The 24327-nt window shown below is 43.3% G+C and overlaps 2 protein-coding genes across 4 annotated transcripts; both read right to left on the reverse strand.

Annotated features, from left to right (window-relative positions):
- Positions 1-1566: 1566 nt before the first annotated feature.
- On the reverse strand, positions 1567-8229 carry LOC123047385 (ankyrin-1). 3 transcript variants are annotated; one of them, XM_044470927.1, is made up of 12 exons: positions 8061-8229; positions 7909-7962; positions 6019-6183; positions 5768-5908; positions 5349-5488; positions 5103-5189; positions 4851-4982; positions 3567-3719; positions 2724-2825; positions 2310-2477; positions 2134-2213; positions 1567-1937 (listed from the first exon to the last, which is right to left on the reverse strand). In XM_044470927.1, exons 1-12 carry the CDS (start codon positions 8104-8106, stop codon positions 1892-1894), a joined length of 1314 nt encoding a protein of 437 aa, XP_044326862.1. In that variant the 5' UTR covers positions 8107-8229; the 3' UTR covers positions 1567-1891. The 3 variants fall into 3 exon arrangements, with proteins under 3 accessions (XP_044326862.1, XP_044326860.1, XP_044326861.1); XM_044470925.1 differs by having other exon boundaries at positions 4851-5189; XM_044470926.1 differs by lacking the exon at positions 7909-7962 and having other exon boundaries at positions 4851-5189; positions 8061-8182.
- Positions 8230-9742: 1513 nt separating this feature from the next.
- On the reverse strand, positions 9743-15605 carry LOC123047386 (dolichyl-diphosphooligosaccharide--protein glycosyltransferase subunit STT3B). The gene is made up of 6 exons (XM_044470928.1): positions 14578-15605; positions 13217-13747; positions 11160-11614; positions 10909-11031; positions 10438-10497; positions 9743-10129 (listed from the first exon to the last, which is right to left on the reverse strand). The coding sequence occupies exons 1-6, from the start codon at positions 15448-15450 to the stop codon at positions 10000-10002; spliced, it is 2172 nt and encodes a 723-aa protein (XP_044326863.1). The 5' UTR covers positions 15451-15605; the 3' UTR covers positions 9743-9999.
- Between the last annotated feature and the right edge of the window lie 8722 nt (positions 15606-24327).

Consider the following 24327-nt stretch of genomic DNA (forward strand, 5'->3'; position numbering starts at 1 on the left):
TCTGCATATTTAATACTCCTATCCTCAAATAGAATCATTAAACAAGCAAACATAACAACAATCTGTCTAAACAGGACAGTCTGTAAAGGATGCAAGAATATCAATACTTATTTAACTCCAAAAATTCTGAGAAATTACCATACTATAGAAAATTTATCATAGCTTTTCTGCAAAAAGTTTCAACATTTTATCACATTCTGACTCTTTTCAAGAATTCACGCACTAGCGTGCATTTTTCTGTTTTCAAACAGCAACATATAGACTTGCAAAATAAACATGGCAAAGGCTATACTTGACATTTTTATTGAAATGAAAGATGCAAAACATGATTCTAAATAACAGCAAGCAAATCAAAACAAAATAAAATGACGCTCCAAGCAAAACTCATATCATGTGACGAATAAAAATATAGCTCAAAGTAAGGTTACCGATAATGTTGGAGACAAAAGAGGGGATGCCTTCCGGGGCATCCCCAATCTTAGTTGCTTGTATCTTCCTTGAATATCACCTTGGGGTCCCTTGGGCATCCCCAAGCTTAGGGTATTTTCACTCCTTATTCTCCTCATATTGATATCTCACCCAAAACTTGAAAACTTCAAACACACAAAACTTAACAAAACTTCGTGAGATAAATTAGTATTATAAAGACAAATCATTCACTTCGGTACTGTAAAAGACAATATTCATAAATTTTTTTGAAAGCAACAATATTCATAATTGTTCTCACACAATACCTACCGTAGCTTATCATTTCCACAATTATAGTGGCTAGCGAGTGGAGTGAGCTCGTGCCTGCTTAGGTTTGGGCATGTTCTTCTTGGGTTGGGCCAAATGTTGGAAGCAGGCTGGTCATGGCCCAATCTCAAGCCCTTCTATTTCAAAATACGTGAACACATTCAAAAAATATATTTCAAAATACATTTACATCTTTTTCGCATAGAAAATACATTTACACTGACCATGTATAGAAAACAGATCAACCTTTACAATACCAAATAAATATAATTTGAGAATATATTTGATGGATGGATCTAATGATGAAAAATATTTACATCAACAACTTTTTTTTTCTTCAATAACTAGAAATTTCATTTTTCCTGCAAAAAAAGATAGAAATTTCATTTACCTGTCATCAACAAGAATGTGCTAACCTGCACATTTTGAAGAGCCTAAAGTGGCTTTGACAGGGCAAGAATAAATTCCTGTCATGTGTTTAATTAGCCTAGAGAGAGATGTACAGTAATAAGCGACACTTGTAGGCATCCTGTTTCAAACCTAGAGTCTGTCCCTGGCCTCGAGATATTTATTTACTCCTCTAGATCAGGAGTTTGTCACATTCTTCTGAGTTTCTTTGGAATTTCTCCATTTTCATACAACGCCTCTAGATTGAGCGAAGATTTCCGATCAAAGTCGTGACAAATGACAGTGTTCATAAATGTATTACAATTGAAATGATCAACATGTAGACTAAAACACATGCTTATTCAGAGAAGCAGTAAGCCGTAAGCGAGCAACATTGTTGAGCAGAAACTTCGTCATGCATGTTCAGAGAGTAGAAGATGCAAATGAGAGGGTAGTACTGCTTCACTTTTTCTTCTCTACTGATGTCTGAAAACTCAGCAAATATTCAACAGAGATAGGGTATTTGTGCTAGATCTGGTAATAAAACTTGTGATGCGAGTCAAACAAGTTTTACAGTGCATTTTCACACCAAATCCTCTCAGCATGCAGTCAACAAGTGGCAGTAGGAAGACTATAGAAATTCAACGACTCTAGAGTTAGACTTTTAAGTTGGGTACCACCAGCCTTCTGGTCACATGAGTACCATCACATTCAGTTGATCAACTACTCCAATCCAAGCCAAAAGAGCATTTCCCTAACAAAGCATGCTTCACTTGTCAGCCTCACCATGAGCTTTCATTAATTCCCTGGCCTTCCTGTACAGAGTTAACCAAAATGAAACAAATTTCAGCTGTAATCGCAGCACCATCAGATATATGGAAGGATGGCACCCGGCAGTCGGCACGCTGGTCCAGCGTGCAGCTGCTGGTCATTAGTATGCAAGTATATGACGTTCATGCTTGCAAGACGTATACTCAAATCAAAAGAGATAAATACAAGACAGTAGATTACCGTAGCTCTCTCTCAACCTCTACGTTTCCAGGATCCAACTTTTGAGCGTCCAGGAGAGCATCACAAGCTTGTTTATGCTCCTAGACGTAGAGCACATCAAAGGAGGAACATGAGCGACTATATAGACTGGACAGAGTGGGGAAACACAATGGCAAGCTGGACATGTAGTAACTCACTTTGAGTAGCATGTGAGCTGCAGCCTGACGGTAGCAAGCTTTCACCCAGTTAGGTCGCAGCATTCTGCATCTGAGAGCATCTGACAGAGCACCTTCACCATCATCCAGCAGCAGTTTGCAAAGACTCCTGTTCGCGTACAATGTTGCACTCGGCGCGACATCTATTGCCTATGGTCAAACATAACAGGTTATACGATTATCATCTCACCATGGCAGGTTGATTAGTGCCGCAAAATAATATTAATCCGGTAGAAATGCTTAATAATGGCAAATTAACAGCTAATAAGCGGGAAACTAGAGAACAATATTAGGAAACTGTTCAGCAAACAAATAATGTTCTGCAATTGGTTCCCTGTTAATAGAAAAACAAAACTTCTAAGCCACCATGCTTTTGATAAGGTTTAAGGGGCTTACCACACCATATGCTTTTGATGCCACCTTGTAGTCCTTCAGCCTGAATAAATGATCTGCATGTGCCTTGAGTGTAGCTTTTGTTTGTTCAAGCTGCCTTCCATCCTGAATGATTAAACAATGGAAAAAATGTAGGAATGAAGCATCATTTCAAAGACATTCCAATTAAAATAGACACTTCACAACTCAGTTACACATTCTTCATAGCTTGGTATCCAGATATGCTTATGCTGCAATGCAAAGTGCACATTATGTTACACAGCAAAAGGCAGCAGTTACTCACACAAGATTTTAGTCACAAGAGGAAAAGGTCCAACATAATTTAGAATTAATATGTCAAATTATTACTATATGTTACTAAAACAGCATATACATGGGTGTATTTCACAGTTCACAACTTCAAATCCACAATAAAGGAACCATGCTTCGAGCTATGTACAACAGTACAAGCATTATGCTTGTAAAGCATTTCTGTATCTTAAAGGCTGCGCATGACGAACAGTTTACAGCAGTTCATTGGATCGATACTGAATAACCAAGTTTTTTTTAACCAATGAACAGCCGACAACAAATAAGGGGTCCCAGTCTGGTCCTTCCAATTTAGATTTGGTAGTTTGTTCTCAAGAGCTTTAACTACTTCAATTTTATTGTTTTGACGAGGTGATGCTCTAAAGAAAACCCCATAAAAAAGTCACGATATTATTTTTAAATGTGATGATCTCATGCATATATAGTAACTCCAAGTCATAACAGTTGATGGACAAATTCAGGACTGACGAACAAAAAGTATGACCAGGAATTCAAGTAAATTTTATCTACAGGGCATAACAGCAATAAATAACGTACCAGTGGCTTTGCACTTTCAAATTTTGCATGCGAGATGATTCCATCTATACTCCAGTTTGGGATAGTTGGTATTGGGGAAGTCAAAGGAAACAACATTTCAACTTCTTCCATGCAGTCACGTATAGCAGCAAGCTCTATTGGTAAGTTACCATACTGGGCAACAAAAGGAAAAGTGTCAACTCTTTTGAAATTAACTACATAATTAAAGGACCCTCTAGAATGCAGTAAAAGAATATGAACATTATGAATGAAAAGATATAAACCATATGGGAAACTATAGTACCATGGGAGAGGACCAGGGTGTACATAATACTGGTACAAAATGTTTCAACCAGGATTCATCCCAGCAAGCATTTCTAAATTCTAGTAGCAATTCAAACAGTCAACATACTCCTACAGCATACCAAAAGGCTTCCTTCAGCAAGGGACTAAAAACAGGTATTTCAGCAATAGTTGAGATTGAGAGGTAACATGGATTTTTAGTGGCATAACCTTTACGAGTCCCTATGAATTATATAGATAAAACTATAGGGAAAAGTAGCTACATATACGATTATTGAAAGCACAAATATAATTTGATACTTCAGAGTAAATGAACGAATACCAACGATTGGGATGAAGAAAACAGCATAACGTAAGCTGAATACATACATCCAAACGCAGCCTAAGTGAATTCAAATCATTTTGGTGATTGCTGGATGAGTATATTTGATAAATGTGGATACCCTGAATGCTGCATTATGAGATCTCAGTATCTCATCAAATGTTAAGTTAAGCACCGACCTCGTATCTATATCATGGGTACTTGTGGCCTTGTGGGCTCCATACAAGGACATCCACCGTATTCAAAAACATTTCAGACTAAGGATACAAATATACATTATTGCACAGAACAGAGCATGTTGTTCTAGAAGAACCCAAAATTTGCTACTTCGCTCCAAAATATTTGATGATATTGTTTTCTCCTAAGTCAAATTTCTTGAAGTGCAATTTGGTTTGGTAGATGTTGGTAAATCTATCTATAACTTGATGAGACTCAAAGAATTGTGACAAAACTAGAGCGTCAAATATTTTCAAGCAGAGGGAATAGTCAACAACAGTGATATGCATTCGTTGATATAAACCATTAAACTGGGAGCTCACACACCTACCTTTTGCCTACACATGCAATATTTTGGTAGGTGTGTGCAACTTCTCATGGCACAGTCAAAAGACTAAAAGCAACTTAAATTCATATCAGTACAGGTTTCAACAGAATACATCTAGAAAATATTGAGAACATACAGCATCAGGAATATTAGGATCCGCTCCTGCCTTTAACAGAAACTTCACAAAGTTTGTATAGCCTCCCCACCCTGTAGTGAACACTAAGGGAGTCATCGGAAGGGAGCTCCCTCGATTGACATCAGCACCACCCTGTAAAAAGGATTGTGGAATAGAACGTGTCACGGCTCCCTCTCCATGTAGATTGACACAAAAGCATGGCTGAGATGGTAGAACATAGCGATGAACGGATATAGAAAACAGAATACTGGCCTTGATCAGCAGCTTCATGCACTTCAAAGAACGGTAAAGAAGGGCACCCATCAGGGCAGTACCAATTCCGACAACAGTGGCGTTAGGCTGCCAAGAGTAATAATTGTTATAAAATACAAAGGAACAAAGAAATGGATTATGAGCTGCCATAAATTGTCGATCCAAGTAGCCGACAAAATAAAAAACAAGCTATCTATGCAAATCAAATCTAGAAAACAAAAATAAGAAATGGTAAGAGTTATATACATCTGCATGGTGTTCCAACAAAATCTTCACTGTTTTATCTTGTTCATTAGTAGCAGCTTGATGGAGTGGTGTACCACGGCCACAGTCTATGTCAACAGGTACTCCTTTTGAAAGTAGGAACTCGGTGACCGTACAGCTTCCTGTGGTGAATAAAATAATTGCAATAGTCATGTGGCTACGCATCTAAGTGTACAGCAGCAAGTAACTACTAGTACTATAATGACCACCCTGGTGTAAATCATAGATGGGCAAAATTTATCCAACTTTGACTAGTTATAAATCTATATTAACCATATGAAAAATGACCACAAAACTTTTCTTCTATGCATGGGTGAGGGGCCATACCCATAGTGTCCTACACAAAGATACGCTTTGTAATACAGAAACAAATTGCGTGGGTGAGGGGCCAAGAGAGCTACCTATGCATGCTGCATGGTGGAGAACTGTGCGTCCTTTAGCATCTGACTTTGTTAGATCACCGCCATGATCAAGCAAATACTTCACAGTAGAAACATCGCCAGACTGAGCAGATGACATAAAGGGTGTCACACCTGCAAAGTCTGCAAGCAAAAAGCACAACAACACAATTCAGGCATCTCATGGTGCGAAACATAGACATGACAGGTGCCAATTTCCAGAAAAAAAAAAGAAGGAAGAGTTAGAGAAAGACCTCCTATTCCAGGAGCAGGAGCATTCACATCTCCCCCGAGTTCCTCCACCAAGTATTTGCAAACCTCAAGATGCCCTCCGACGGCTGCGATGTGCAGCACACCAATGCCACCACCCATGTCGAAAGAGAAGATCACCCTTGGGTCGTCGAGGCTCTTTACAATACCTTTCTCCCAAAGTGAACACCCGAGCATCAATACACTGATGAATCAAACTGCCAAATCATAACTAGCTAGACAACCAAAAGAAAAGAAGCCCACATGTGTTGCATATATGGACAAGAACCTCGCTCACTAAGTCAAGCAGGGATGCAATCATGCAAACTGGTGAGCTTTAGGGTACCCTTCATCCCTCCTTAGTTCAATCAAATGAACTATATTTATGGTTTCAGGAATTCAGTTCACTTGATTGAACCAAAGAGGATTGGAGGGTACCCAAAAGGTTTCCCATTTGCACTCCTAAAGTAAAGGGACTTGTTCACGTCTTGGACACAGAGTCAATCAGTTTATAAACTTGACAAAAGAAAATGGTGCTCTGATCGTGTAAAGCCATCCCCGTGCAAGGACAGCTTCCCAGTAATCGCATACTATCCCCTTAAACAGTCCACAGTCGCACAACTTGTTTTTCATAATTCAGAGAACAATTACATTACAGTATGAACCTAATTTTACACTTAATTGCCTACTACACGAACGCTGGCACCAAAATCAACACGATACTCTACATACAGCGCAATAATAAGAAACCCACCATCACACTACTCAACTCCACACAAAAAAATGCAGAAAGAAAATCATGCTAACAGGGGACCCTTCCTAGCATCCAGCAAATATAACCCGAACCACACTACTCCACTCATCTTGTGTAGTATGTAATCTAGCTGACGGAAACTCGACTACCACGGTAGCCAAAAGGTTACCCATTTGCACTTCTAAAGTGAAGGGACCTTTTTTTTAGTGTCAGTGTTCACGTCTTGGGCACACACACAGTCAGTCAATCAGTGCATAGACTTGACCCAAAAAAAAAACAGTGCTCTAATCGTGAAGTCATAACATGTACCCGGTGCAAGGACTTGTGTTAACCAGATTCCCAATAAACTGCCCATAAGACCGCAATCGCACAATTATTTTTTTCACAATTCAGAGTATAATTATAGTATACAACTATATACATCTAATATGAACACTGACACTAAGATTAACAAGGTAACCATGGCAACAAGATGAGCCGCCGTCAGACCAGTTCACACAAGTGCAGGACAGGAGGAAAATTAAATTGCGCTAACAAGGGATCCTTCCTAGTGCCCTGCAAATTAAATAGGACCCCGAATCGGTGTGCCTAACGGAACAGCATTGGCATTTGCGTCACCTCACCCTGTGCAAGGGCTTGTTCTAACCAAATTCTGAATAACTCGCATGTGCCTTTTAACGGTCCACAAGACCGCAATCGCACAAAACGATTTCTTGATTCGGAGAATAATCACTGTGTACACCAAATTTTACACTTAATTGACTACACAATGCGAAAGCTGACACCGAATTAACAAGACAACCATGGCACAGGTCTACATACAGCATAGTAAGAATAAGATGACCCACCATCATACTACTACACACAAGTGCAGAAAGGAAATTATGGTAACAAGGGATCCTTCTAGCAAATGCAAACATAACCCGGATTGGTGCGGCGACGGAACAATGCGGCACTCGCATCATCTCATATGCTGTAACAGCATTATCTAATCCAGCCGCCGGAGACTCGACGACTGCCACGTACGGTACGGCGGCCAAAGGCTGAACCCTAGCCCAGCCCAGCAAATCGCGGCCTCGATCGCAAGGCGGGGAGAAGGCCGGGAACACGGGGGCGGAAGGAGAGGGGAGGGGAGGCCAACCTCTGAGGCGCCGGAGGTCGCCGTCGAAGGCCGCCTTGATGGCGGCGTCCTGGCCTGCGCAAACAGAGGACGATTCGCCCTTACTTAGAGAGAGGCAGAGATGGAGACAGAGAAGGAGGAGGAGGGGGACTGGGGAAGAAGCCTCGCCGTACATGTGCCGGCGCCGGAGCTCGGGGCGTAGACGAACGGCGGCGCCATGGGCCGGCGGGGGTCGCTCTCGCAGTCGCAGGGGAGGCTTCCAGAAGAAGATGGCAGTGTGGTTTTTGGCCAGCCAGCCAGCCAAAGCTCCCTCGCTCGCTTTGGGTTTGGCTCTGGCTCTGGTCGATTCGGGGGATGGAGCTGGACTCGGTGCACGGCTGTGGGTGAGATCACGGGAGCGCCGCCCGCTCATGGGCGTACGGGGACCCGGTTCACGGGAGCGCCCGATGGGGAGAGGATGGGAGCGGGGACTGGGCTGCGTGGGCAAATTTGACCATTTTGACCTATGGACGAAATCAATTCACGGAATGAACTGACCGTGAAACTATTTCACAGACTTAACCTTTTTGTGTAGCGCCCGCCACGACGGCGCCACACCCTACTGTGCAGCGCCGAAAAGGTTAGGGCTGTGAAATAGTTTCACGATGAGTTCATTCCGTGAATTGATTTCGTCCATAGGTCAAAATGGTCAAATTTGCCGGCTGCGTGATCGTCGCTGGGACGGTGGGGCCAATGAATCTGCACGCACGGCACGGGCGATGACATGGGTGGCCCGCAGGCGAGATGGGAGTCTCCGCGGAGAAATACTACTGGTCGCCGGGTGGCGGGTAGAGACGGGGAGGGGTGAGAGTAGCAGCAGCAGCAGAGTGGCAGTGGGGAGGGGAGGTTACGTACGTGCGTGGGTGGGCATAGCGCGCCGATCAAAGCTGCTGCTACAGTGCTACTGCTTCACTGTCTTTTGACTTGCGTGGGTGTACTCTTTTTTTTTTTTGAATTTTGGATTTGCACAGCTTTAGGCTTTTTTTTTTCTATTATGGGACAACTTTAGGCTATTGAAATAGTCCTAAATCGTATCACAAACTTAATTCCACTCAAAAGAAAAAAAGAACTTCGCAAACTTTTTTTCTTTGTGATAACATATTTTTTTAGAATAATGGGACGGAGGGAGTAGACGGTATTGTAAAACATGAATATGATTTCATTATTAGTAAATCGTATTTGTAAGACGTGAATACAATAATTTCATATTACTAAATCATTTCTGAAAGTTGTCGGGTTTTCTTGAAGTACCCCATGGCTACGTTAAATGAGACTAGTCAAAATCTTCCTCTTCTCTTGTAAGAAACCTATATCTAAATGGAGTTATAGTACGCCGTCTCGCCTTCTACATTCGAAACCCCCGTGTTCGTACGCTCAAGTTTTCAACACCCCGAGTGCATGCGCTCAAGTTCTGGTAGGAAAAATAGAAAAAAAAAGTTTATTTTTTAAAGCTTTTATTAGTCTCCCATCACACAACACGAAAACAGAAAAACTTTTAACTTGTCATTTTACATCAGGAGGCCGCACTCATTGATCCTTCTCTCCTCATTATGGCCCAAGTTGAAGGTGCCGCAACATGGTCCACGTTGCAAAGGTATAGAGCACAAGATGCTGTGATCAAAGGCCCATGACACAAGCGCCCCAAGGTCCATGTTGCAAAACTCTAGAGCACAACAGTCCTTATTGCAAAGGTTGCGGCTGACGCGGCGCAAGATCAAACGGTTGTCTAGCACGCCATCAGCACGCTAACGCCCCCAAAAGCAAACAAGCAGTCACAGCAACCAAAAAATTCTTTTCTTCTACACCCCAACACCGGTGAATTTCAACTGGCATATTGATCTAAAATTACTTGCTACCCAAAAGTTTCCGAGAATTCCATCACAGTATGCTCAAACAAAAATGAGTGACCAGCTATCACAACTACATGTCCTCAGCTTTCAAGCAACAGTATGGGTTACTGTTAGTCTTACGAAAACAAAAAAGTTCATGTCTAGGCACCCTCCTGATGAGATAAATGTCAAAGCAATCACCCCAAACCGTCTCGCTTTGCCGCTCCCCTCCTGGTACGAAACCTTAGGATCTATTCTTTGGAGGTTTGACCTTGTATATGCGCACTATCCAGTTTGATGTTGTGAATGCCTCCTCCAAATACTCAAGCTTTATGTCTTTGTTGCCTATCTCCACTCCTCGCACTCTATCGTATCTGCACCGAGAATAATAAACAAAGTACAAAAATGTAGTGTTAGTATCGATCACTTGCGGCCATAATAAGAACACTAGTCTACAGGGTATTGGAAAGAAAACACAAGTCTGTCTACAGGTGTTATGAGAAAAGAACAAGTCTGCAGGAGAAAGGATCAAGCATGCTTAAACGAGCACATATGCTGCTTATCTAGAAACCAACAATGACCTCGGCAAAATCAAGTACAGACATCTCCATTCAAGACTAATTAATCATGAACTTGAAACAGGCACATAAAAAACAATAATAATGGTGAGCATGTACAATACCCTGGAGGTTTTCCATATTCCGTGGTCAGTTCTCCAAATCGATAATAACAGAGCTTGTACCTGCCAAACAAATAAGGAGATGAAGCCAATGAAAACAGCAATGGGTAGCTTAACTCTAGTTGATGGAAGGATAATGGTGGCACATATTTAGACATGCCAAATGTCCTGAGAATTTTTCAGAAGTTCGACAATACCAAAAACGGGACTAAAAAATTAAATGTCAAAACCATATCTTTATTAGGCATATATCACTTGTGGGACCTACCACAACAGAAACAAACAAATCTCAGCAGATCTGCTACAGAATAGACAAAATCTATTTGTTTCACACTGTATCAGCTCCATCGCGAATTTTGATTGATACTATAACAATTTTCTTCTCATTCTGGCAATTTATTTATCATACGAACCAATGAAAGAAAGCAGTATCACAACACGCACAAATTTACTTCACTTGTAAACAGTACTTACATTAGACAGTTCAACATTTTTGGTGATGCCCCCTTGTCAACACGATATTCCCCATTGACAAGGTAATCAGGCTCTTTGATCACAGGAAAAACTCCTCCACCAATACGGACCATCCATAAGAACCTGGAAATGAGCAGCTAAGTAAGAGAATCTGTTTTGTGATTCAGATTAAAATTGTCTTGCCCCAGCATCAAATTAGAGGCATATATAAATTACATTATACATGATCATGATTAAGTTTATTAACTTACTTATTGATGTCATCAGAGGAGTACCCAGTAACACCTCCAAATACGACAAGCACATAATTCACATCCAGTGACTGCATTATCTCATATGCCTCGTCTTCATAAGATGACATTGCCCGCCCAACAGTTGCTATGTGTGTATTATTCCACGTGTTATTATCAACAATAACAGTTCTGTTACCCATGGCTGTAATTTGGTAGCCATAGTCCCACCATGACATAATCTTGGCATCAGTAGGAGTGTTCTGACGAAGCCAGTAGTATGCCTCACGATAATCATCGAATATAACCCTTCCTCCATTGTGACCCCTTGCGGACAGAACGATGGAAGGAGAAGAGTAAGCCTCAGAAGTTACCCAAGTGCAGTGTATGGCATATCTACTGAGCAAGTAGAAAGCGCCCAGAAGTAAAGCAACAGCCACATTATGTTGGAAAGGCAACGGTTGATCAACTGCTCCCTGTTTTACACAAGAACACGAGTCAGTTGCAAAGTGGAACTTAAAACAGTTAGCAGAAATAACCTTAAAATCACAAAATTCTTGTCCAATTCAAGTTAAAACTTAGGCAATTGTATTTTGTCAACAAATGACGCAAACAAAGCCTATCTGAGACAGTCAGCAGAGCAGAGCAGACCTGAAAGGCTCAGCAATCTGTGGTTATCATAGGAGTGGGTTGTCACAACCCCAATGGATTGGTCTTTTGCAACCATCCAGGGATTTCTATACTAGTGACAGGACTATGGTTGTCGACATCAACGGGTAGGCACAGGGATTAACAACAGAGCCAACAGGGTGGCATCATGACCAACATTCCTGCGCTGCTCCCCACCATTGATCCAATCTTAATTAGCTTGCTCTATTACCATACTAGTAAGTGAGTGAGGCGTTCCTCATATCTCTAGGGGATGGTGTTATTGCCTTATCCTTATCAGGGCTGGAGATAGGGTGGGCAAATGAATCGATAATGGAGGGGCAAAAATACTGAAATACCCTACAGTTTCAGTATACTATAGTTCCGCACTCATTACATCAACTAATATGATAAGATGGTGACAGGATGAGAATGGATAAACATTAACTATTCCTTTATCTCACAGTTTTGTGTTCCACATGTGATTGGCCAAGTTTGGATCTAGCTAGCTAGTTTAGAGCACTATTGAATGTTAACACATGGATCGACACAAGATGGTGATCGCAATTAAGCTACAACATGCATTCCTCACGTCCAGGAGTTTATAACGTTAAAAACTTAATTATATGCTAATTAAGGCTGAAGATCACAGGGATCAATAATGGACAGGACCAGTCGATTGAGATATCCTAGAGTTTTAGCATACAGTAGAGCACACGTTGTATTAAGATTGTGACAAGATTAGGACGCGTTAAAAAAACTATCCCTTTACGTACTAATTTTCTGTTGCACATGTGATTGGCTAAGTTCAGGTCTAGCTGGACTACTTCAAACTACTACAAAAGATTGCTAACTATGGACTGACGGGCAATTAGTTAACCTACCACACACAGGCTTGATCAATCCCATCTATCATGATAATCCAGAAAACATAAATTGTATATTTGTATTCAGTAATTAAAAATCTCGTACTATGAGCTGAGAATTAAGTACTTCTCGATCAGATTCCATATACATAACTCTACATGTGGTTTTTGTGGGCCACCGATCTAGACCATGGTATACCATCTTTTGCCAAAGTACCAAAGTCCATATTATAAATTCCTGTTTCTTGTCACTCTTGTATTATTTAGTAGACAAATAGTAGTCTCGCATTCAACAGGATGGTGACTTGCCCAAAAATGTCAGGTCAGTTCTAAATCCAACTGTTTACCATTATGCCAAATAATGAAATATGCATATATCTCCCATAAAAGATGTACAATACAAAATAAGCAACTTCAATTGCATTACTTTATTCTCAGTCAAAAAGACTGTTTTATTTGGAACCTGTTATCGAACTTACTTATTTATACTTTGGTTTTAGGGTCCACTATACTACAGAAGTAAATTGTACAAGCAAGTGTAAGTGAAAATAGAAGGTATAATACCTTTGCAGCTGCCTTCGAGCCTGTTGTTTTTCCTGTAGTCTGTGGACTTCTGCTTTTTGACCGGATCAATGTTGTCAGATTCTTTATTGTAGCAGATACAGCAATGGCACTAATAAGGCAAACGGCAGGTGCTGCAACAAGAATCAACCTCACCATCACACCAGCAAAGTACATACTTGTGAGGCCATACATAACTATGAATATTGTGGCATCTGACAGACGCTTGAAGCAGAAATAGAGGCCCGCTGGGAACAGGAAAAGAAGGATGTGGAAATCAAACATAAAAGAAGACCAGGCTGTGGGCTGATGCTCAGAAACAGATGCGATGATTGGTATATGGTCTTTCGCATAGGTCGGATCAAGCAGGGAATAAAACCGCCCTGTCCAAGGGGAGATGTAACCTGACGCAGTACCAATCCCAAGAGCCAGGGTGCCGACACTTATCACACAGGTCAGGGTAATTCTCAAGAATGACTTGAATAGTTTGACATCATTCAGCATGTATTTCACCCAATCCAGGAAGAAGAAAACCTGCAAAAGCAAGGAAGGGGTTTATGTCAGCTCTTCTTTTTCCATGCTACCATGATACATCTAGACTCTAGAGAAAGTACAGGAGATCTTGACTACAATAGATAACTATCCAGGCAGAAATCAAATTATCAACAGTACAGCAGTAGATCTACAGTTCTTAACTCCTGCTTTTGTCCGCAAACAGAAGTGGACATTTTTTCTTGAGACAGACAGGAGGGTAAGCCTCTATGCATTTCATTGAAAAATAGGCAGTAAACATCATAATACCGATGATATAAGTTAGTTGACTGTTGACACTCATAATTGAGAATCACGAGTATTACTTGTTGATTTAAATAACCATATATGAAATAGAAGTTAAGTGTGGTAAATAAGATGGTATGTTATACTTTGCAAAAGAAAAGTGGGTATAACCAGAAACACAATCTACCTAAAGGCGGAAGATGAATAAATTGGCAGTGGTATCTCATAATGCTGATACTGCATTAATCTGAAAGCAGTTTTCAGTCAACTGTAGCCTAATGGACATCCTCAATGGTATAAACAACCGGATCATGTAGCATGCCATTTAACTTTATGCTAGACAAACTTTGCTGTTCTACTAATTTTGTTTTTCTGTTTTCAGTTCTGAATTCAGAAATGATATGAATGCATTTTCCAAGTCAATGAAGCCTAACAATTCATTAACAGGGCCATATGAATGAACAACTCTTATATTAAGTGAAGTGTTAACATTTCAGCAGCTTGGCCATTTAACTATTCCAATGTTTCTCATCTCTATTCACAACAAATATTTCCATTGCATTTCTGAGTAATGTTTGCGAAACTACCTGCAACAGGAAGAAGACTCCCATGGCGGCCATGTGTTCCCCAGACTGAACATGCTGGAAGCCGACGAAGCGGATCTGCATCCCGAGCAGCATTCCCAGCACATAGGTGCAGTTGTAGGCGACATAGAGCCTCTGCGAGTACCTCCCGGTGACGAGCAGGACGAGCACGTAGAGCGGGAGGAGGTTGATGATGAAGACGTAGCCTCCCCAGGCGGAGACCATGTAGAAGTAGCCGAACGCGGCGGCGAGCGACCAGGCGAGGGACCCGGTGTTGACGGCGCGGACGAAGAGGTAGAAGGTGAGCAGCAGCGCGAAGATGGCGACGCCCTCGTTGTCGTAGGAGCCCGCGACGGAGCGGGAGATGTAGCCGGGGCAGACGGCGATGAGCGCGGCGGCGACGAGGCCGGCCCCGGAGTCCCAGATCTCGCGGCCGAAGGCGTAGGCGACGAGCGTGGTGTTGGCGGCGAAGAAGGGGGCGGTGAGGACGCAGACCTCCCGGATGTGGACGGCGAGGGAGAGCGCGCGGAGGAGGCGGTGGAGCAGCGCGGCGGTGACCATCAGCCCGGGGAAGAGCGTGCCCCCGACGACGCGGCCGAGCGGGTACCAGCTCTCGTGGTCGAACCAGTTCCAGAACTCGGAGTAGCCGTGCTCCGTGAGGTAGAGCGTGGTGCGGTAGTTGAAGTAGGGGTCGAACTCGTGGATCATGGACTCGTAGCGGAGCACGGAGAAGAGGCGCACGGCGAAGGCGAGCACGTAGACGAGCGCCAGCGCGGAGACGCGGAGGAGCAGCTCCTGCTGCTTCGTCTTGAGCCGCAGCGCCCGCAGCAGCGGCGCCGGGAGGGAGTCCAGCATCGTCGTCGCGGCGGCGGCCATGGACGGCGGGGTGAGGGGATATGGGCTAGGGTTTCATCCGCGCGCAGGGCGGGGCGGGGGTTTAGTTTGGGGGAGTGGTGGCGGAGCTCGTGTGGTGTGGGGTTGGTGGTGGTGGATCTGGGAGATCGGGGAAGACGATGGTGGCGGGCGGAGTGGGTCCGGGCTGGGCCGGGCCGGGATCTGAATGGATATCTGTTTGGGAGGGGGTGGGTGTGCTGCTGACTGGTGGGGCATCGGAGGCCGGCTGGGCAGTTGACTGACGTGGATGGTCGTGTTGGGTGTTTACGTGACGCTGAGTGGTGGGCTCGGCTTGGATCGGAGCAGGTGATTGGCTGGAGAAGGTAGAAGACACGTGGTCTTGGGTTCTCCTAAAAAAACGTGGTCTTGGGTTCAGCAGACACGAGGGGATCTGGTGGGGATACCCCCTGCAAAATGAAATATAGTGTGTGCGCTATATTTAAGGCAAACGTTTGGGCGCGGTGCGCCGGCCGAACTTTCGGCCGGTTCGCACGTCACGCTGGCAAACGCGCCCGCGCATCCCCGCCTCCTTTCTTATGCGCCTTCATTCCCTACCTTCAGCCTACGTGCGCGCACCTTTCCCTCCCCCGAGCTGCGACTGGGCCTCCACGAACTCCATCGCCGGCGGCCAGGCGCTCCCTCACCGGCCGTCATGGTTGCCTGCTGCCATGGCCAGATCCATTCCCAACCTACAGCCTTCAAGCGCGCGCATCCCCTCCCCTCCTCCTCCTCCCGGGCAGAAACTGGGCCACCACAAGCTCCATCGCCGGCGGCCAGGCGCTCCCTCGCCGCCCGCCATAACTGCCTGCCCGCCATGCCCGGATCCACCCGCGTATAAAAGTGTTGCAACTGTCACCTAAAAAAGCTTCAACGGCCATTCAAAAAAGCTTCAACCATAGATATAGAAAGCTTCAATGGCACTGCACAACAAGGGGAAGCTGCAACCATAGTTGAATTTTGCTACTACCGGCAAAGCTTTTTGCTACATCTATCAGGCGGAGCTCGGACCTCGCGACGACGACAACGATATTTTGCTGCAACCGTAGCAGGTTTTTGCTACTACGTTGGTTTTTTTTTTGCTACATCGATGTAAGGCGGAGCTGCGACCTCGTGAAGGCGGCGACGGCGTTTTTGCTGCATCCGTAGCTTGATTTTGCTACTACCGTTGAAGTGTTTTGCTACATCCAGCGGAAACGGCGAGCTACGACCAGTGAAACGGCGAAAACAACGACGTTTCTTTTTTTTGCTGCAACCGTGTCTCCATTTTGCTACGACAAACAACGAAAAATGCTACAACGGGCAATTCTATTTTGCTGGAACCAGTCAATCGCCAACGAGGCGGAGCTGCATCCATGGCGTGCGCGGGCGGCGAGGGCGGGATCCATCCATGGCGAGCGTGGGCGGCGAAGCTGCATCCATGGCAAGCGTCGGGCGACGGAGCTGCATCCATGGCAAGCGCCGGGCGGCGGAGCTGCATCCATGGTGAGCGCAAATCTCTGATGAGTGTGGGCGGCGGAGCTGCATCCATGGCGAGCGCGGATCTGGGGCAAGTGCGGACGGCCGGCGAGGGCGCTCACCGGCGACGAGGAACGCCGCGGTGGTGCTTCAAACTCGGCTGTTTTCTCGCGAGGATATGTCGTGGTGTCGCCGGCGCTCGGGCAGTTGCAGTCTAGAAAATTGACTCAGGAGGAGGACAAAGCGAGGGACAGATCTGACGGTCTAATCGCTGCATCGGGCGGCCAGGGCTGGACCGGCCCAACTATTGGTCCGGTGCGCCGGCGCCTAGCGTCGCCCTATATTTAAACTCTTTTTACATAAAAGCACAAAAGCATCTCAAACATAATAAAAGTTACATTAAAATTTCAAAAGCATCGAACGGCCACTATTACTGTCAAAACGAGCCGCCAATGCGCCCATGTCACCGCTCCCCTAGTGGAGCCGGTTTTGCCTTGCCCTTGTTGATGACAGCCGAAAAGTCTTCATGCAGATGTCCCTAAGCAGTGGCGGGGCATGGCGAAAGCACAAGAAAGGGCCAGCTCCATATAAGAACGCAAAATGTGCATGAAAAAACCATTAAGTCATATTCATAGAACATATGCAAGAGATAATTGTGTGGATATCATGATAATATATCTATCTTGTTCACACAAATACAACATATATAACATTTTCACCCTTTTGGTGGTTAAAAAAAAGATCACACCATGTCCAAAAGATAACTAAACAAGACCAATAACTAGAGATATGTTATTCTACTCTTCCTACTTATAGTGTATCAAATTTTGTAGCATTTAATGGAGTGGACATCCAATTTTTTTTCTGGAATATGCATTAGAGTGCATATCATCTATTGATAGAAGGAGTAGGGTTAGAGAAACCCTCCACAAGTAGCGTTACATGTGATACAGGCAATCACTACTCTACCCGGCCACGACCGGCATTACAAGCCCTATCCTACTTGCATATATATCCACCGATGTAGCTCCACTAGAAGATGGCCCAAGCCGTCCTTGATGAGTCCAGCGCGCTTCCAGTTTGCGCATTCCCGATGGATCGCTTCAATCACCCGAAGCATGGAGGGGGTTGCATTGTCAAAAACGATCGAATTCCGGTGCTTCCAAAGGGTCCAGAGTCCTAGAGTGAGGATCGTTCTGCTGTCCTTGTCCGATAATCTGCCCTCGTTCCTTCTTGTGCACCACTCGGTCAGGGTGTCGTGCTGTGTGGGCATGCATGTAGGCGAATCCATTGCCACGGTGAGCACCATCCACACTTGCCTCGAGAACACGCATTGGAGTAGAATGTGGTTGATTGTCTCGTCGTCCTGCTCGCAGAACGGGCATTTGTCGTGGTGGGGAAGACCCCTTCGTGCAAGTCTATCTGACGTCCAACATCTGTTCTTTACCGCTAGCCAGGAGAAGAACTTGCAGCGTAGCAGGGCTCGCGATTTCCATGTGAACGACGCCGTCGGGGAAACTTCTCTGCCCCAAAACTTGGCGGCATAAGCTGAACAAGTTGAGAAGTGCCCGTCTTTCTCCCATGCCCAAGAGATCTCATCCGGGTGCTCACTGTTTAGCTGCACCAAGGCCGTGCGGTCCCATACCTCGAAGAGCTCAAGGAGCTGCTCCAGGTGAGCTCAAGGCCAAAGTCATGCGTCCAGGACTCCTGCCCCAGGGCTTCTTTGACCGTCTTCGTCTTCCTGATTCTGTTTGGAATGGCATTGTATATGCCAAGCGCGAGCTCCTGCACCCGGTACCCCTGAAGCCAGCGATCTTCCCAGAACAGAGCGGTGTTCCCGTCTCCGATTGTGGTGTGGGCGGCAGCTCTGAATAAATCCATCGACTCCTTCGGTACCTTTATCTGAAATTCATTCCACGGCCGCAAGGGGTCTGACCGCTGAAGCCATGGCCAGCGCGCCTGCATTGCGCAGTTCAGCCACCCCAGGTCAGGGAGCCCTAGCCCTCCAGCCCACTTGGGCGTGAAGACGGTGTCCCAGGCGACCGCGCAGCTCCCACCATTTGCCTTATCAGATCCACACCAGAGGAATCCTCGGCAGATCTTCGTCATTGCTAGCAGAGTCTTCTGTGGTATATCCAACGCCATCATCGCATGAATTGGTATTGCGCATAAGACCGACTGCACCAGCAATAGGCGGCCACTCTTGGGCAGGGTTGATGCACGCCAAGTGGGAAGACGAGCCGCCAGTAGATCGACCAGATAGCTCAGCTGAGATGCCCTTTGCTTTCTGAGAGTTAATGGCAGCCCAAGGTATTTGCATGGGAAAGAACCCACTTGGCAATTCGGGGTGCTCCGGACTGCCGCTACGTCGTCCTCCGAGCATCGGATGGGTATTGCTGCACTTTTAAGAAGGTTCACCTTAAGGCCCGAAGCCTCTCCAAATATCTCAAGGATAAATTCTCAATTATCATCTGTAATCGAAAAATATGACATACACATTCTGTAATCAACCAGCCACTAACCAAGCAAGCAAAGCAACTAGGCAAGCTCGAAGCACTAAACTAAACCAGCAAGCATGGGCGTTTGGTTTCAATCTACGAGGAGTCACAAGGCCGCAAGAGGATTAAGTTCCGGCTGATCCGCCATCCGACGATGGTGCGCGGCTTGCTGGCGTCGGTGGCATGCAACTCCAACACTCATACCAAGACGAAGGGGGTTGATTGATTGAAGAGGATTGGAGGAAGTCGGACGGACGGAGGAGTTCATGGTCGTAGACCGTAGACGGCAGGTCGTCGTGGTCGAGCCCTGAAGTAGCGGAGGCTTAGGGAATTGGCGATGGAGGAGGCTGGCTGGAGGTGGATGTGTATACCATGTGAACAGCCGAAACAAGGGAAGGGAGAACACTGGTCGATCGTGCTCCAAGCCTACTGGTGGGCTTTATCATCTGGGCTGAAGTACTATATGTACCTAGTAATTTTTCTTTTGCCATTTCGGAAGGAAGGGCCACGACCTAGTTTTGCCTCCACTACGCTCCACCAGTGCCCCTACAATGGAATATCCTAGCGGGCGCTCACTGCGATAGAATGTCAGAGCGAACGCACAGAGGCGAGCGACCTAGCGATCCAGATGGGCCGGCCCAACTACGAGATAGTACATGCGCTACGGTAACCGGTTTTGGGTACTATCTAGAAGGTTCCCAAAACCGGCCAGGAACCTTCCAGAAGGTTCTTGAACCGGTTTTTCATTGTTTTTTCTTTTTCTTTTTCTGTTTCTTTTTTTCTTCTTTCTTTGTTTTTCTGTTTCTTTATTTCATTTTTCAATTACTTTTTCTTCTCTTTCTATTTCCTTTTTGTTCTCCAGATTTTCAAATTCCTTTCTGTTTCTTTTTCTTTTCTTCTTTTTCGTTTTTTCTGTTGTTTTTTTCTTTGGTTTCTTATTTCTTTTTCTTTTTATTTTCTCCTTTTATTCAAAATATTCAAATTTTGTTTGCCTTTCCATAAAATGGTCAGCTTTTTCAAAAATGTTTTCAAAATTCAAAAATTGTTCTTGTTACACAAAAAAGTTCAAAACTTTCAGAATTAATATAATGTTTACCAGACTTCAAATTTTTTGTTCACATTTTCAAAAAATGTTCGCGCTTCCAAATTTGTTCGGGATTTTCAAATTTGTTCTCTGTTTCAAAATTTGTTCTCAATATTCAAAAAGTGTTCGTGCTTTAAGAAATTGTTCGCTTCCAAATTTGTTCTCAAGATTCAAAAAAAATGTTCATGCTTTAAAAAAAATTCCGCGCTTCCAAATTTGTTCTCCATTTCAAATTTTGTTCTTAAGATTTAAAAAATGTGTGTGCTTTAAAAAATGTTCATGTTCGAATTTTGTTCTTGATTTCAAAATTTTGTTCTCTAAATTCAAAAAATGTTCGGGATTTTAAAAAGTGTTTATTTTATCAAAACTTTGTTCAAGCCTTTTAGTTTTTCTTCTAAAATTTGGAAAGTGTTCACTTTTTAATAAACACCTTTTCAAAATAATTTTCACGTTAGGAATTTGAGAAAATGTTCGGATCTCCATTACATTTAGCTTCGCGCGCCATGGCAAACCAAGAAAGCTTGTCTATTGCGTTGGCTATGCTCGTGCGTACAAAGATGGAGGTCCTTGGTTTGATCCCTCCCTCGAGCAGAGTTTTTTGGGATTTTTTCACTGCGTTGCGCTAATGGGCCGGCCTGTGTGTCCGCTCGAAAATTCACCGCAACGAGCGGCGCATAGGAGCTCTCCCCTAAAATACCTCTGTATAGACTAAAGATATTGGTAGTTAGTCATCAGTCTTTGGTGGACATGAAAACTGGAAATATAGATAAAAGAACACGAAAAACATAAAAATACCGATAACTGAAATTACTTACTCATACTAAAGAAACTAACCCTAACACTAAAAGTGACACCTACTGGAACCTGAAAATGACGCCGGTCCCTGTTTAAGAAACTGAAACCTGAACAAAGACTTAGTGACAGAGCCTAATGATAATAAGGGCCAGTTCTTTTGGGCGGCTTAAAAAATAAGCTACCTCTCCCCAGCTTAAAAAATAAACTGCTCCTAAAATTTGTTGAGGCTTCTATATTAGTTATCCCATAACTAGTCCAGAAGCCCCGATGAATGTGGAAGGCGGCTTATGAAAAAAGCTGGGGAGGAGGCAGCTTATTTCTTAAGCCGCTAAAAGAACTGGCCCAAAGAATGAGAGAATACTTAGATATTCTAAATAAATGACAACACTGATAGGTGAACTATAAAGAACAATTCTAACATACAACATGAATGTAATTAATGAATAAATAAATAACTGATTCTTAGGTATTGAAAAGTGTACATATGCACTGAAGATGACTGAAACTTAATTTGACAAAAGGAGGAATAGAGAAAACTGAAACTAGAACTAAGATACTGAAGAATAGACAATACTAAATGAAAATACTAACTGAAGGTCTTGCTGAATTAATCATGAGTAGGCACTTCCTGATAAACACTAGTGTAGGAGACTTGCTGAGTTAATCATGAACAGACTGAAAGAGTGAATGAATGACAAAACAAGGACTGTATCTGAATATGACTGAACAAAGAGGAAAAATGGACACTCAGGACAAAAGAAGACAATGAAATGAAAAACTGAAGAAAATGAGCATATTGAGGAACAGATTGGACTAAAACTTGAGGACATATATACTCAAGAAACCTGACTGAGGAATGACACTTAAACAAAAAAATACCTACCACCAAAACAAACTAAGAAGCAAATATCTAAAACTGAAGAAAACTCTGAAAAACTGAAAGAAACCTACAATGAAGATGATTGAAACTGAAAAATAAAAACTGAAACACGGACCAGTCATCTTTCTCTAAATTGCTGAAAAAATTATCAACAAACTGGAAAAAATGAAGAGTAATCACTGAAATCATGGAGGCTGATAATAGAGAATACACGATGTCTGATGACTGAAAACACTACTAAATAATAATCAATGTCGGAAGACTGATGACAACTAGCACACAAACAAAATCTGAGAATCTAATGGATGAATGACAAGTGAACTAAAGGACATGACAGAACAAACTGATCAAGGTTAATGGATCTAAAGACTGAAGCGAAAATGAACATAGTTGAATTCAAAGGAGTAAGAATCACTAGAATGGAAACCAATAAATTCTAAACTGACAAAAATCAGCATGGACTAAACCTACATTCTGAAGACAAAACTGAAGAAGTCATACAGATAAGAAAAACCGATGCCTTAAAAGACAGAATCAACTACAAGACTCATGCTGAGATACTGATCTACTACTCCCTCTGGTTCAATATGTAGTGTGCATGGTTTGCAGCTCCAAAACCAAGGCATGGCGTGGAGTTGTACTTTTGGACCACAATAACCCTGCCCGCACACACTCTGTACACATGCATGTGGATGTGGTTGCATCTCCTGTGAACAGTTGAGGGTAATTGCTGTCCAAAGTAGCTCGTGCGCACTACATTGTGGAATTCTAGCAAAAAACTAACGTGCACTAGATAAGGGAATGAAGGGAGTAAATGAAACATGACTTAATTTAGAATCAACTAAAGACTGATGACTGAAAATGATCGGTACACTAGTGTAGAAACGGGCTATAGTCCCGGTTCGTAAAGCCCTTTAGTGCCGGTTCTGGAACCGGATGTAAAGGGTGGGGACTAAAGCCCCCCCGCCCTTTAGTCCCGGACTCAAAGGGGCTCAGCGGACAGGATAAAAGGGGGTCGGGACACCCGGGTGCCATTACATCTTTCCGTTCTTAGGTATTGAAAAGTGTACATCTGCACTGAAGATGACTGAAACTTAAACTGACAAAATGAGGAATAGAGAAAACTGAAACTAGAACTAATATACTGAAGAATAGATAATACAAAATGAAAATACAAACTGAAGGTCTTGCTGAGTTAATCATGACCAGGCACTTACTGATAAACACTAGTGTAGGAGACTTGTCGAGTTAAATCATGAACAGACTGGAAGAGTGAATGAATGACAAAACAAGGACTATATCTGAATATGACTGAACAAAGAGGAAAAATGGACACTCAGGACAAAAGAGGATAATGAAATGAAAAATTGAAGAAAATGAATATGCATATTGAGGAACATATTGGACTAGAACTTGAGGACATATATACTCAAGAAACCTGACTGAGGAATGACACTCAAACAAAAAAATACCTACCACCAAAACAAACTAAGAAACAACTATCTAAACTAAAAGAAACCTAAAATGATGATGATTGAAACTGAAAACTAAAACTATAACACGGACCAATCATCTTTCTCTAAATTGCTGAAAAAATTATCAACAAACTGGAAAAAATGAAGAGTAATCACTGAAATCATGGAGGCTGATAATAGAGAATACACGATGGCTGATGACTGAAAACACTACTAAGTAATAATCAACGTCGGAAGACTGATGACAACTAGCACACAAACAAAATCTGAGAAACTATTGGATGAATGACAAGTGAACTAAAGGACATGATAGAACAAACTGATCAAGGTTAATGGATCTAAAGACTGAAGCGAAAATGAACACAGATGAATTGAAAGAAGTAAGAATCACTATAATGGAAACCAATAAATTCTAAACTGACAAAAATCAGCATGGACTAAACCTACATTCTGAAGACAAAACTGAAGAAGACATACAGATAAGAAAAACCGATGCCTTAAAAGATAGAATCAACTACAAGACTCATGCTGAGATACTGATCTACTAAATGAAACATGACTTAATTTAGAATCAACTAAAGACTGATGACTGAAAATGATCGGTACAATAGTGCAGAAACGGGTTATAGTCCCGGTTTGTAAAGCCCTTTAGTGCTGATTCTGGAACCGAGA

Source organism: Triticum aestivum, chromosome 2B (genome assembly GCF_018294505.1).
Source record: "Triticum aestivum cultivar Chinese Spring chromosome 2B, IWGSC CS RefSeq v2.1, whole genome shotgun sequence".
Lineage (NCBI taxonomy): Eukaryota > Viridiplantae > Streptophyta > Magnoliopsida > Poales > Poaceae > Triticum > Triticum aestivum.

Coding starts and splice junctions, on each gene's coding strand:
- LOC123047386 (XM_044470928.1), bottom strand. CDS start 15,450: ATGGCCGCCGCCGCGACGACGATGCTGGACTCCCTCCCGGCGCCGCTG. Junction 11,615..13,216: donor GCTCGAAGGCAGCTGCAAAG/GTATTATACCTT, acceptor TGTGTAAAACAG/GGAGCAGTTGATCAACCGTT. Junction 10,130..10,437: donor GAATATGGAAAACCTCCAGG/GTATTGTACATG, acceptor TTCTCGGTGCAG/ATACGATAGAGTGCGAGGAG.
- LOC123047385 (XM_044470925.1), bottom strand. CDS start 8,106: ATGGCGCCGCCGTTCGTCTACGCCCCGAGCTCCGGCGCCGGCACAT. Junction 3,720..4,850: donor ATCCTAATATTCCTGATGCT/GTATGTTCTCAA, acceptor TTTGTTGCCCAG/TATGGTAACTTACCAATAGA. Junction 2,826..3,566: donor TTGAAAGTGCAAAGCCACTG/GTACGTTATTTA, acceptor TTAATCATTCAG/GATGGAAGGCAGCTTGAACA.